Raw genomic sequence first — 13,278 nt, forward strand, 5'->3', positions numbered from 1 at the left:
TAAATATGTTGCATTTTGGCATGGTTTTTGACTTATTTATGGACATAAAAATAAATAAAAAATATCCTGGATTTGAAGAATATTGTGTCCCTGGCCTTCACTGAGCTCAAGTAATAGTTTAATGTACAAAAAATTGTGAATGAACTTGACTGTTGATGTCTTAAATAATAATGTCAAATAACCAACATTTCTCAAAATGGATATATCTCGTTTTGCAACGAAACTCTTCATATATATTTAAATTAAAAATTAGCTCAATAGGGAATTATGGTTATTAATATTTAGGGATTTATGATTAATCATAATGGGTTATAATCTAATCACAAATCTCCAAAATCACCCAAAAGGGGAATACCTAACCTCAGTATTTTATGCAATATACAATATATATATGGTTAACAACAAATTATTGCAATTAACTACAGATATATCTATATTAAATAATCACAGAATAACCTAGGGAGCTGATTCAAAATTCCTCTCCGTTCCGTTTAGAGAACGAGCGGAGATTCTTTATCCACTCACCAGGTCTATTCTTTCTACCCAATTTTCGGGAAGTTTATCCCTCTGGCCACAAAGGACAAACTTTCCGAGTTATGGTATTAATTAAAGCATTCAACGATGCTTATAAGAGCTTGTAGCTTAGATCTGACATTAAAGGGACTTGTGTTCCGTGAGCAAAACAATGACAATCAAAACGTGAATATCATGGTTTTAATAAAGATTAATACTACGATTACATATGACTACATAAAGAATACATGTATTTACAGAATAGTGGAAAGTAAAGAGGAGGATGAGGGGAAGGGAAATCCGACACCTTCCCAGACATTATCGTTGGAGCCAGCAAGAACTATATCACCTTAAACAGGGGTACAATCTTAAAACGCATCTAAATTTCGGTAGAATTGATACTTGCATGGTTTCTTGGTGTTGTGTAAAGCAAGAAGCGTGTGTTGGCGTTTCTCAGAGTGTTTGTGCGCTGAAGCGCTCTCTCCGTTTGGTTCTTCCGGAGCTTCGTTGGTCCGCGGGACTTTTAAAGGTGTTTGGGAAGGGAGCGTCTTGGAAGGGAAAGTTCATCTCGTCCAGCTAAGTTCCTCTGTCTGGTGAAACGCGCCGCTGACTGCGTCGCGGAGCACGTCGATCTTCAAAGGAAACAACAGCTTGGCTGGACCGCGCCGGCTCGCAGGTCGAAGCCCGCGAGCCGCGCTGATGAGATGGGAGGAAAAGGAAATTTGTCTCGTCGGGGTCCTTGCAAGTTGACTGAGCAACAATGTGTGGGTGTTTCTGTCCTTTAAAGTCCATTAACTACGCCCATTTTCCCTGAGACGACCAATCGTTGGTGTGAATTTCAGGCGGGAGAGACTTTCTTTGTTTGGACTTTATTACTCAATGGAATGTTCTTGCTGGAAGCCAGAATTAGTAAAGTTTCACTCTAAAGACCTAACCATACTAGTGGTACATCTCATAATCATATACTTTGTACCATTGACTAAGACAGAGAAAAAGGAACATTTAGACATCAGACATGCCTTGGTTTACAGACATGAAGGCAGTGCATCTTCTATACAGAGCAATTTGGAGCGTTTAAGATAGCTCTTACATCACGCAAGCATAAGAAATATAGGGAGCATTCATACACTTAAGAAATCATCATGTAATTTCTGGGATAGTTTAATTAAAGGCTAAATAGAGGGGAATGCTTGTGTGTGTGTGTGTGTGTGTGTGTGTGTGTGTGTGTGTGTGTGTGTGTGTGTGTGTGTGTGTGTGTGTGTGTGTGTGTGTGTGTGTGTGTGTGTGTGTGTGTGTGTGTGTGTGTGTGTGTGTGTGTGTGTGTGTGTGTGTGTGTGTGTGTGTGTGTGTGTGTGTGTTGTGTTAGAGTCAACCCCCCATGGCCCCTCCAGACTGAAGGGTGAGGGAACTGTTCTGGCTGATTAAAATCTGATTGAAGTTCAGAAAGGGCCATCGCTAGTATCTTCTGGTCATCTTCTAGCTGGCCATTAAACAGTCGGAGGTGCCATTTGACTCAGACCCGCCGGAGCCAGTGGGGCAGAAATTTAATTTATATGCAGAGCTGTTTGGAGGAAAGCATCTCTGATCACTTTGATCCTAGTTGAGAGACACTCCAGACACTACACAGTGCTACCAGGAGTTCTGGAGAGAGTACGCCGGGACGGGGTCCGTCTGTTGTTAGTAGCCCCGTTCTGGCCGGGCCGAGTATGGCTCTCCGACATTGTGTCTCTTCTCGAGGGTCCCCCGTGGGAGATTCCGATCAGGAGGGACCTTCTCTCCCAGGCGTCGGGGTCAGTCCTGCACCCGCGGCGGAGTTATGGAAGTTGTGGGCTTGGCCCCTGAGGGGGCCCAGCTCATAGACTCGGGGCTCTCTTCTTAGGTGGTAGAGACCATATTGCATTCCAGAGCTTCTTCAACGAGGAGGCTTTATGCCCTTAAAAGGAGAGTCTTTGTCGCATGGTGTACAAACCATTCTTTGAATCCAGTCAACTGCCAAGTCAATTCAGTGCTAGATTTTCTGCAAGAAAAGTTCTCTTTAGGGTTATCCCCTTCCACCTTAAAAGTATACGTGGCGGCAATATCTGCCTCCCATGTTCATCTAGATGGCGCATCGGTGGGGAGACACCCTTGGGTAACCCGCTTCCTTCGTGGTACTCTGAGGCTAAGGCCTGTGGCACGCTCGAGGGTGCCGACCTGGGATCTGGCCATGGTGCTAGAAGGCCTAGCTTTGGCCCCTTTTGAGCCTATTGAGGAGGTGCCAGAGAAGTTTCTTACATAAAAAACTATGTTTCTCTTGGCTATTTCGTCTCTAAAAAAAGAGTATGGGATTTGCAAGCATTGTCTGTTGCTCCCTCTTGAGTTTGCGCCCGGTATGGTGAAAGCGTTTCTGTGAAGTTCCCATGAATATGGCAGGTCCTATAATGCAATCCTATAAGTTGAATCTGCTCTGCCCAGTGAGGGCACTAGATGCTTACGTCCACAGAGCTGCCCTGTGGCGCAATTCTGATCAGTTGTTTGCCTGTTTCGGGACCCCGAGTAAAGGGAAGCCTGCGTCTAAGCAGAAGCTAAGTAAATGGATAGTCGAGGCTATTTCACTCGCATATGAGTCGGCCGGCCAACCTTCACTGCTAAAGGTCCAAGCCCACTCTACTAGGAGTATGGCTGCCTCCATGGCTCTTTTGTCTGGAGTCTCCCTTCAGGAGGTGTGTGATGCAGCAGGGTGGTCCTCTCCGCATAACATAGTAAGGTTTTATAACCTAGACATGGCCTCTACTCCAGGGTCTCGGGTGCTTGTAGTTTAATGTGCATTACGACTTCACTTATACAGGCATTTGAGAGTTATGGCGGCGTGGGTATTGAGTTCCCGCAGCGCTTTGACGCAGTGCGAGTTCCCTTAAAAGGAAACGTCTCAGGTTACGTATGTAACCATGGTTCCCTGAGAGGGAACGAGACACTGTGTCGCTTTGCCATACTCCCGGCACGACTGTGACTGACTTGTTCGACTTTTTCAGAAGCTGACACTGTTTGGTTCAGGGATGCTTTATAGTTTCCTGGTCAATGACGTCACCCGCATATGACGTCCCGTCACGCCATTGGACTGATTTTACGAGTGCTTCATGACGCAATCACGCAGAGGCGTTCCCACAGCGCTTTGACGCAGGGTCTTGTTCCCTCTCAGGGAACCATGGTTACATATGTAACCTGAGACGTTTTCAGGGTCCATTTAAGTACAAATTACTTTAATATTATCATATGTACACATGTTGCAACAGTATGGGCAGGTAGGTGACATATATGGGTTTAATATATATATTTTTTGTCTTTCTAATACGAACAGTCGCTGAGAAACTGAAGTGAAATAACCCCCAGAGTTTGATCAAAAACATGTTAATTTATTTATTTTTTGTAAAAGAAATGCACTAAGAAGACACTTCAGCACATAGTTTTCTCATTTTGTAGAGACATAATTACAAAGTGACTTGATCGAGAGAGTTACGGTGCTCAGTTCTAGAGAATATAATGCAATACTCCAAATAAAAGATTACAAATCGCTAAGTATTAGCAATTGTAATAGCCGTAGCAAATTCCTCTAACCAGACACATTTGATTTCTATTAATTTCGTATTTTGGCACCATGAGGAAGCCATGGCTTCAAATTCCAGAATATTGCGATTCACAAATACATATTTGGATCAGTAAGCATGAAGGAGATCCACTCCCATAATGCTGGAGCAACTCCCTTCACATAGCTGCATGGGCGGACAGCTTGGACCTGCAACTTTGTGACAAACACATCTAAAAATCCATCTATCTGACCACAATGCTGAGCGCAGGTTCATGAGTTTGACCACAAACTCACATAAAAAGCCAATAGTTAAACTGCCCAAAGAAAACAATGATCACCATAATGGTGACCAAACATTTTCAATAACACATCAACATCTAATCCTTTGTTAATTCTCAAAAAGAACTTCTGCTGAGATCTTGAGAGATGTGTTGTCTTCTTTTATCTTCAGTTGATTTCAGGCTGTGTGGCTTCAGTTGTAGTTCTTGTCTTTCATTTTCTGAGAGTGCAAGCATTGATTCAATGTCATTACCATTTATTTTTGGATGAAATTAAAAAAAAAATCAACATTAATTGCAGGTGCAAACTTGATGTTGATTCAATGCAGTTAACATTGACACATTAACATTGTTTCAATGGTGGCTTGCTATCTGGGAACTGGTATACACATATGGCAACTTGTACCAACATTTCATGAAAATGACTATGAGATTATAGCTCAACCTTTCAGCCTTTATTATAAAACTCAAGGGATTCTAAACCCTTTTGATTCCATGGACTCAAAAATTATGATAATTTTTTATATAAAAGCTGTTATTTAATTGCAATGATAAAGACTGTGCAATATATATTTTTTAAACATTATATAAAAAAAATATATATTCTAGGCCTATTATCCTATTTATACAATAGCATATAGCCTATTATTTACTATAAGGAAATATAATACAATGTTTTTAATTGCAATAACATACACACATTTCTCTTATTTTATATAACTGCATAGGCAACTCTTACTGAAGAAAAGGGTCAATCTTCTGTAAGCCGGTTTCAGAATATAGATTTTGGGTGGGTTCTTCTTCTTGGAAGTTTCATAACGTTTTATTTGACATTTTATAGGACTGTATATCTCTCAACAGGTGTGCATGATTTGTTACCACAATATTTAGACACATGCTTGAGGCGTGGCCTCTTTGTTTACCATTGCGGCCCGCCCCACCCATATCGTTGACGTCATACACACCCAACCAATCGGCGTTGCTGTTTATACTCCCTAAGCTTTATAAAGTCTGTCATTGAAGCTCAAAATAACGGGCATTTGACAGCACGACCAACTCTGTCAAGTTTATGTGCATTATATTTGTATTTGTCCTGTGACTTATTCCACAACTTAGTTACTTGAAGAGATTTTACTTGAAAGGTTTGTTATTAGAGATTAATATTAAAATGCGTCTGTGGGTTCTATACGTGTCTGTTATTCTGGTGCCGTTTCTGTGCGATGCGCGTATCTCTAAGCGTTATGTGATCGGCTGTCCGGAGCGCTGCGATAAGAGTCTGTGTCCGCCCATACCGGCCGACTGTCTGGCCGGAGACATCCTGGACCAGTGCGACTGCTGCCCAGTGTGCGCGGCCGGCGAGGGTGAGCCCTGCGGCGGTACAGGGAAACTGGGAGACCCGGAGTGTGGAGAGAGTTTGGAGTGCACTGTATCCGAGGGAGTCGGACCAACGGCCACCGTGAGAAGGAGAGGAAAGACCGGCGTGTGTGTGTGTAAGAACACTGATCCCGTTTGCGGGAGTGATGGGGTGTCCTACAGGGACATCTGCGAGCTCAAAAGAGTCAGTAACCGGGCGCAAAAACTCCAGCAGCCGCCTATCATCTTCATCCAGAGAGGAGCCTGCGGGAAAGGTAAGCCATGGAGTTTCAGGGAATTGGAGTCCCAAAACCTTTTGACATGAGGTTTTTGACGGTTTATTTTCATGCATGTTTGAGTGTTATGTCAAAATATAGTGAGCTAAGCTTCCTAAATATTGTGAGTTCGCAAAGTGCCATAAATCACATTGCTTTGGTTTAATGATGCAATGATTTAGTCTGCAGAAAAGTCAAAGTCAATCTACACAAAGGCATTTTTGACAGAATATTAAATTCAATCCATAAAGTGTCTGACGTGCCCAAATCCATACATATCCTCTCTTAAAATATGCTATTGCATTTAAATGTATTTTAATAATGTGATTTTGACTGTTGACATTTCGTCTACTAAATAATTTGACAATAATATGTCGAACTTTTATTTTTCCCTGATGAAAAAATTAGAGTGCTGGCAGATTCTCGGGATCTGGTATTGCGTGATTTAAACTGGCTCCTTCTCAAGACAGTAAACACAGAAGCTTATTAGATGTTGCCATTTCGTCTCAAGTCCCATTACAGGGATTTATTCTTGGCTCTGGAAACATATTGGAATATAGTGCAAAAACACATCCACATCAGATAACCACACAAGGAAGAGTTCTGCACCCTTTCCTGCAAGAGGAGTCAGTCGTAGTTCATCCAGATACTTCTGGAATTGCAGGAGGAAAAGTAAATTCCAAAAAAGTTAGTATTTCAGAACAGACAATGTGGTCTCCATAAAATCCAGTGCCTCAAAGGGATCTTCAAAGGGAAATTTCCCCCATAATGTTATTCATAAATCAGAAATGCAATCAAAGCACATTTCTAAAGCCCACACAGCATTTAGAAACATTAAACAAAAAAGGTATTCAGCAACATTATGCGACCATCTAAGACCGTTTTGATGAGTTTTTCTAAGGGTGCCTACAGAAAACTCTGATGGATAAAATCTGTTCTGACTTTGAGAAAGTTAAGACAGCTCTAGGTTTTGCAATGGATCTGTAATGTACTAAACTTGTTTTGTTCTTCTGAACACACTGTTCAAGCCTCTTCCAATGTGATTAATTAGGTGTTACCAGGCCTTCTTGGACATAATGATTTCCAAATCAAGCCTGGCGCTGTCTGCACAAATCCACGTAACCCGGCTTTCTGCGTCTTCCATTTGGCTCATTAAGTTATCACCTCACCTTTGTCAGCGTTTGACTGTCCAAAAATAGCTTTATATGCCTTTGGGCACCCGAGTTCTGCTCAAAAGTTCATCTAAGATCTACAGCCAAAACTCTGTTTCTACTCAGTCAGAGCTATTACAGCAAGACATCTCCCATCACATGATGTAATCTACATCTGGCGTTCTTGAGGCTGGACATTATCTAAGAAAACCTATTCTCTGAGGGTCCAGATCTAGGTCAAATTTGACAGTCTGAGCAGTTTTTCCTTACACACATATACAGTGCTGGGTTGTAACTGATTACATGTAATCTGGAATATGTAATCAGATTCCAAAAATGAAGTACTTGTAATAATATTGTATCATGTTTTAAAATACTCATAATCAGACTAGCCTACAGTTATTTTTTTTACTGATAACATGTTATTCGCGCAATGGCATTAGTGATGTTTTATTAACACATTTCGGGAGGAGCACGTTCAGTTAAACCTAATTAAACACAAACAATTTAATCAACGATAAGAGGCGTATATATACAGCAGATTCACCTTCTTTCGTTGACCGTTTTTATTTTAGCATCCCTCCTCCACCCCATCTCCTCACTTTGATTTTAATAAACTCTTATTAGACATCAACACAATCCATGATACAATAGTCTAGTTCTATCACGGGCACAGGGGGGATACTCTGGGTTCGGGCCAAAATTCCAAGCCCGGAGCCCTCCCCCGGACAGCACACCAAATACACATAATCTTTACTCTATTTAATTGTATATAAGTGTGAACTCATGAATTCACTGATTCTCCCAACTACTTCTTTTTTAAATTTCCTTTCTAAAAAAAACGTACTTGCTTATTTAGACCTTATGAAGCTCTGTCTTCCGGTTTGTATTTATATATATATATATATATATATATATATATATATATATATATATATATATATATATATATATATATATATATATATATATATATATATATATATATATATATATATATATATATATATATATATATATATATAAAATCTATACCCAAATGGCATTTGAAAAGTGGCCTATTAAAACAATGACAATGGTATGGTAAATTAAAAAAACTTTATGTAACAACTTATATAACCAACTTCTGGCACATTAAAGTGCCCATAGTTAAAGAAAGAAACACCCTTACATGGTGTCAACGCCCCTATGATGAGAGGACTAGGGGTCTTGCCCAAACACTTACATTGTTGTACGCCCAAATGATACATGAAGGACATATGTGTGATATCATGCTCTAAAATTCCCCTAACTGAAGAAAATAGTACATTTTGGCTTTAATTGCTGAGTTAATGGGTGATTTAATGAGCAAGAGGATCAGTGGTGTCTTGAAGTTTTTACTGCAGAATTTACGGCAAAAAGAGTGTGTGTCTCAAACATAAGCTGAAGGGTGTTATGCCGCATAAAGCCAACACACACTCTCCTTGGTTTGCCCCAAGTGCTGAGTTTGCATCAGAGGAGGAAATGCATACCACAAGCCAATCTCAGATGGTGGCATGCAGGGAATAAGAACTGCAAGGAAAGTTGGAGAATCTTATGTCGACAGTGCAGTTCTGGGATCGGGCCAAATGTAATTGATGTGGAAAAGAGCAGAGATGCTTTAGGAATGATTTAACCTCTGGGACCAAATGAGCCAAGAACTTATTTGAACTTATGGTTGCCAGATATTACACGATTAATAGATATTATTTTAATCACTTTACAGTAAATGTAATGCCCTAAGTCTAAGACAAGCTAAGTCAGGCATCTCTATTACTATTGCTCATGTTAAGGGTTAGTGATCTGAACAATTGGTTAATTTTAAACTCTTCCCACATGTCTATCATACAGACATGAATGATACCTCAAAATCACTGTTGGGGAGAGATGTACCTTTCTAATAGATTGGATGGTTTTATTATAGTGGATGATAAAAGTGGGGAAAAAATACCCCATAGACTTACACTGAATTAGGGACCCGAACCATATCTAATGACCAGAATATCATAGGGAGCTAGATGACTTTGACTTAAACATAAAAATCAAGTCCAAGTTTCTTATTATTCTGGTACAAGAACTTTCTAAACCAATTAAAAAATAAATGTAGGATCAGGGATGCAATAAACAGTTTTAAAAGGAGTATCCTTTCAGATAAATTTGTTTATATATATATATATATATATATATATATATATATATATATATATATATATATATATATATATATATATATATATATATATATATATATATATATATACAATTAAATAAAATGATTTACAGTATATTTTTGAGAAATTAGACTCTTATACAACAATATACTTCTTTATATTAAATTAATGCATATACCATGCAAAAGAGTCTCACTAAATAATATAATTCAATGTCTTGCTAAAATTCCATATCTTGCTAAACCTTCCTATTTTCAAGAAGACATTAAGGCTATTAGCTCCTAAGCACTAAAATAACTTAAAGATGCAGAGCTGCAATTTGAAGCAGTACACTATCTAGACAAACCTCATTCTTTACATGCACTATATTGCCAAAAGTATTGGGAAACCCATCTAAATCATTGAAGTCAGGTGTTCCATTCATTTCCATGGCCACCGGTGTATAAAATCAAGCACCTAGGCATGCAGACTGCTTCTACAAACATTTGTGAAAGAATGGGTCGCTCTCAGGAGCTCAGTGAATTTAAGCGTCGTACAGTGATATGTGAACTTTCTTCAGAGTCAATAGCTTCAGACCTCGAGTGGCCTTCAGATCAGCTCAAGAACAGTGCGTAGAGAGCTTCATGGTTTCCATGGTCGAGCAGCTGCATCCAAGCCTTACATCCCCAAGTGCAATGCAAAGCGTGCAATGCGATGCAGTGGTGTAAAGCACTGGCCTCTGGAGTGACGAATCACGCTTCTCTGTCTGGCAATCCTATGGACCAGTCTGGGTTTGGCGTTTGCCAGGAGAACGGTACTTGCCTGACTGCATTGTTCCAAATGTAAAGTTCGGTGCAGGGGGCATTATGGTGTGGGGTTGTTTTTCAGTGGTTGGCTTGGCCCCTTAGTTCCAGGGAAAGGAACTCTTTATGCTTCAGCATACCAAGACATTTTGGACAGTTTCATGCTCCCAGCTTTGTGGAAACAGTTTGGGAATGGCCCCTTCCTGTTCCAACATGACTGTGCACAAGTGCACAAAGCCAGGTCCATAAAGACATGGATGAGCGAGTTTGGAATGAACTTGACTGGCCTGCCCTGCACAGAGTCCTGACCTCAACCCGATAGAACACCTTTGGGATGAATTAGAGCGGAGACTGCGAGCCAGGCCTTCTCGTCCAACATCAGTGTCTGACCTCACAAACGCGCTTCTAGAAAAATGGTCAAAAATTCAAACACACTCCTAAACCTTGTGGAAAGCCTTCCCAGAAGAGTTGAAGCTGTTATAGCTGCAAAGGGTGGGCCAACTCCATATTAAACCCTACGGATTAAGAATGGAATATCATTGAAGTTCATGTGAATGTAAAGGCAGACGTCCCAAAACTTTTGACAATATAGTGTAGCTCAGAGAACATATAAAATGAACATGTTTCCACTTTTTTAAATATATTTTTGCTTTTGGGCGAGTGCCTCGTTCCATTCATTATATTCATTCTTTGCCTCATAGTGTTGTTAACGTCACTCGCACTGTATTTTGAAGTGACGAGTGAGTGAGTTCACTTTCACTTATCACTTTTTGTAATTTACAGATTTGCATTTTATTCTACTACATAATTTTTTTGTAAATAAGATTAAAAAAAAATTAAAAAAACTATTAACAATTAACCAGCACATCCTGGTTGGCCCATATGCATGGCATCCTGTGCACCCCTCATAACATGTAAGTTTCAAGAAATATTTAACTTATTATAATCTTTAACACTGTGCTCTTGAAAGATGAAAAACATGTGGCTGCTCTTGTTGGTAAGAAATCATCTCTGTTTAATCCGATAGGATGTGACCTACTAATAGCACACAAACGACATTACATCACAACTGTCTCTAAGTCTATTTGCAAGCCTTCTTACTATAGCTGGCACAGGCAGCGATGACACAATGTACTTCACATTAGGCTAATGACATCTGTTTGCATAGTGCATGTACGACAGATTCCTCGTTCATAAAAATAACTGGCCCAAATATTTACCTAGAATATCTGAATTCTAAATTTCCACATGATCCATAGCCTACTAGCTGAAATTCAAAACATATTCAAACATAAGTCTGGTGGCCATCATATAGCCTACCAATCATGATATGACAAACAAAACATAGTAACGTTTAAATTAATGAAACTAAGTAGTCGACTAGGATTTGTTTCTAAATGTAGAATAAACTTTTGTGCCAGGATACTAGATCTTGGTTTCACAACAAGATAACACAGGATACATTTGTGAGGATTATGATGTCATATCAGCCTATTGCATAATTTATGTATATACAAACTGTTTGAACGATGATTTTGCCAACACTGAAGAAAAAAAAAAATGGTGTAGAATATACGTACACTTTTCACTTAGAAAGTGACCGATAACTATAAATATAACTATAACAATAACTAACCCACAACAACGCACAATATTGTTCTCTTTATTCTAAGCATGCACTTCAGGTTTGTCGTCCACCGCTTTAAATACTCAAGCTTTTAGAGCAGGATGGATTCTGATTGGCTGTCTTATTCATGATCTGGGAAAAAAATAGTTCTGAAAGTGAACTCTGCTCTTTTATATTTAGAACGAATTTTAGATATATCTTTATTGTTGTCATTATAGTTTTTGTCCTCGTGTGAACAGGCTTTAACACTGTATTAAACATGACTGTGAAGCGGTTCGGAATACTCTTGGTCAGGAAGGAAGAAGGCGGGGTCGGCGTGACTGGGACTTGCAACTTTATTAAACAGTCTTTCTCATAAACAAACATAAATCACGCACGAGGGCGCCTCAATCATCAATGGTTCACTCTTCTCTCTTTTAGTTGATCTCTCTTGTACAGCACAGTCACTCAGGTCTTGTTTGGCAGCTCACGTGGCAAGTCCCAGTCGGTCTCTCTCTCCCCACTCTCTCCCAGCAGCCGCTTATATGCGGTCTCTCCACGCCAATTACTGCAATCAGAGACAGGTGTTCGTCATTTGCACTTGACCTACTTACCGACCGCTCGGCTCCGCCCTCTCTCTCCCGCTACAGACCTCGCGGGACCACGCCCACCCCGCCACATACCCCCACCGCCCGTCTCAGGCCGGGGAGCCATCCGGCCTGCAGCCTCCCCCCCCCCCCCTCCTGGAGAGGAAGTCAGCCACAGCCATCTGAGCACCCGGCCTGTGGACCACCTTGAACTTAAAGGGTTGTAACGCCAGATACCAACGGGTGATCCGCGCGTTGGTATCTTTCATGCGGTGGAGCCACTGCAAGGGGGCGTGATCCGAACAGAGGGTGAACTCCCGCCCGAGGAGGTAATAGCGAAGGGTGAGAACGGCCCACCTGATGGCCAAACACTCCTTCTCTATGGTGCTGTACATCGTCTCTCTCTTAGAGAGCTTGCGACTGATGTACAGCACCGGCCGCTCTTCACCCTCCACCTCCTGGGACAGGACTGCGCCCAACCCCCTGTCCGAGGCGTCAGTCTGTAGGGAAAAAGGGAGAGAAAAGTTAGGAGCTTGTAGGAGCGGTCCACCACACAGAGCAGCCTTTATCTGGGTAAAAGCCTGCTGGCACCGCTCCGTCCACTGAACTGTATCTGGCACCTCCTTTTTAGTTAGATCAGTCAGCGGGCTGGCGAGCTCCGAATAATTAGGCACAAACCTCCTGTAATACCCCGCCAGCCCCAGGAACTGTCTAACCTCCTTTTTGGTCTTGGGTCTCGGACAGGTCGCAACGGCTGCGGTCTTATCAATTTGGGGACGCACCTGCCCATGACCCAAGTGGAAGCCCAGATATCTTACCTCCACCCGCCCAATCGCACACTTCTTTGGGTTGGCCGTGAGCCCCGCCCTTCTCAGCGTCTTCAGGACAGCTCGCAAGTGCTGCATATGACGCTGCCAGTCCGCACTATAGATGATGATATCATCTAGATAGGCAGCGGCATATGCAGCATGCGGCCGGA

The 13,278-nt window shown here is 41.2% G+C and overlaps 1 protein-coding gene across 1 annotated transcript in view; it reads left to right on the forward strand.

Moving 5' to 3' along the window:
• The first annotated feature begins 5,372 nt into the window (after positions 1-5,372).
• The window catches only part of htra1b (HtrA serine peptidase 1b), a 51,432-nt gene continuing 43,526 nt past the window's right edge, over positions 5,373-13,278 (forward strand). The window contains exon 1 of the mRNA XM_079846113.1: positions 5,373-5,984. Coding sequence (XP_079702239.1) covers positions 5,525-5,984 — 460 coding nt within the window. The 5' untranslated portion in view covers positions 5,373-5,524. The remainder of the gene's footprint in view (positions 5,985-13,278) is intronic.

This window comes from Gobio gobio (genome assembly GCF_949357685.1).
Source record: "Gobio gobio genome assembly, chromosome: 20".
NCBI lineage: Eukaryota > Metazoa > Chordata > Actinopteri > Cypriniformes > Gobionidae > Gobio > Gobio gobio.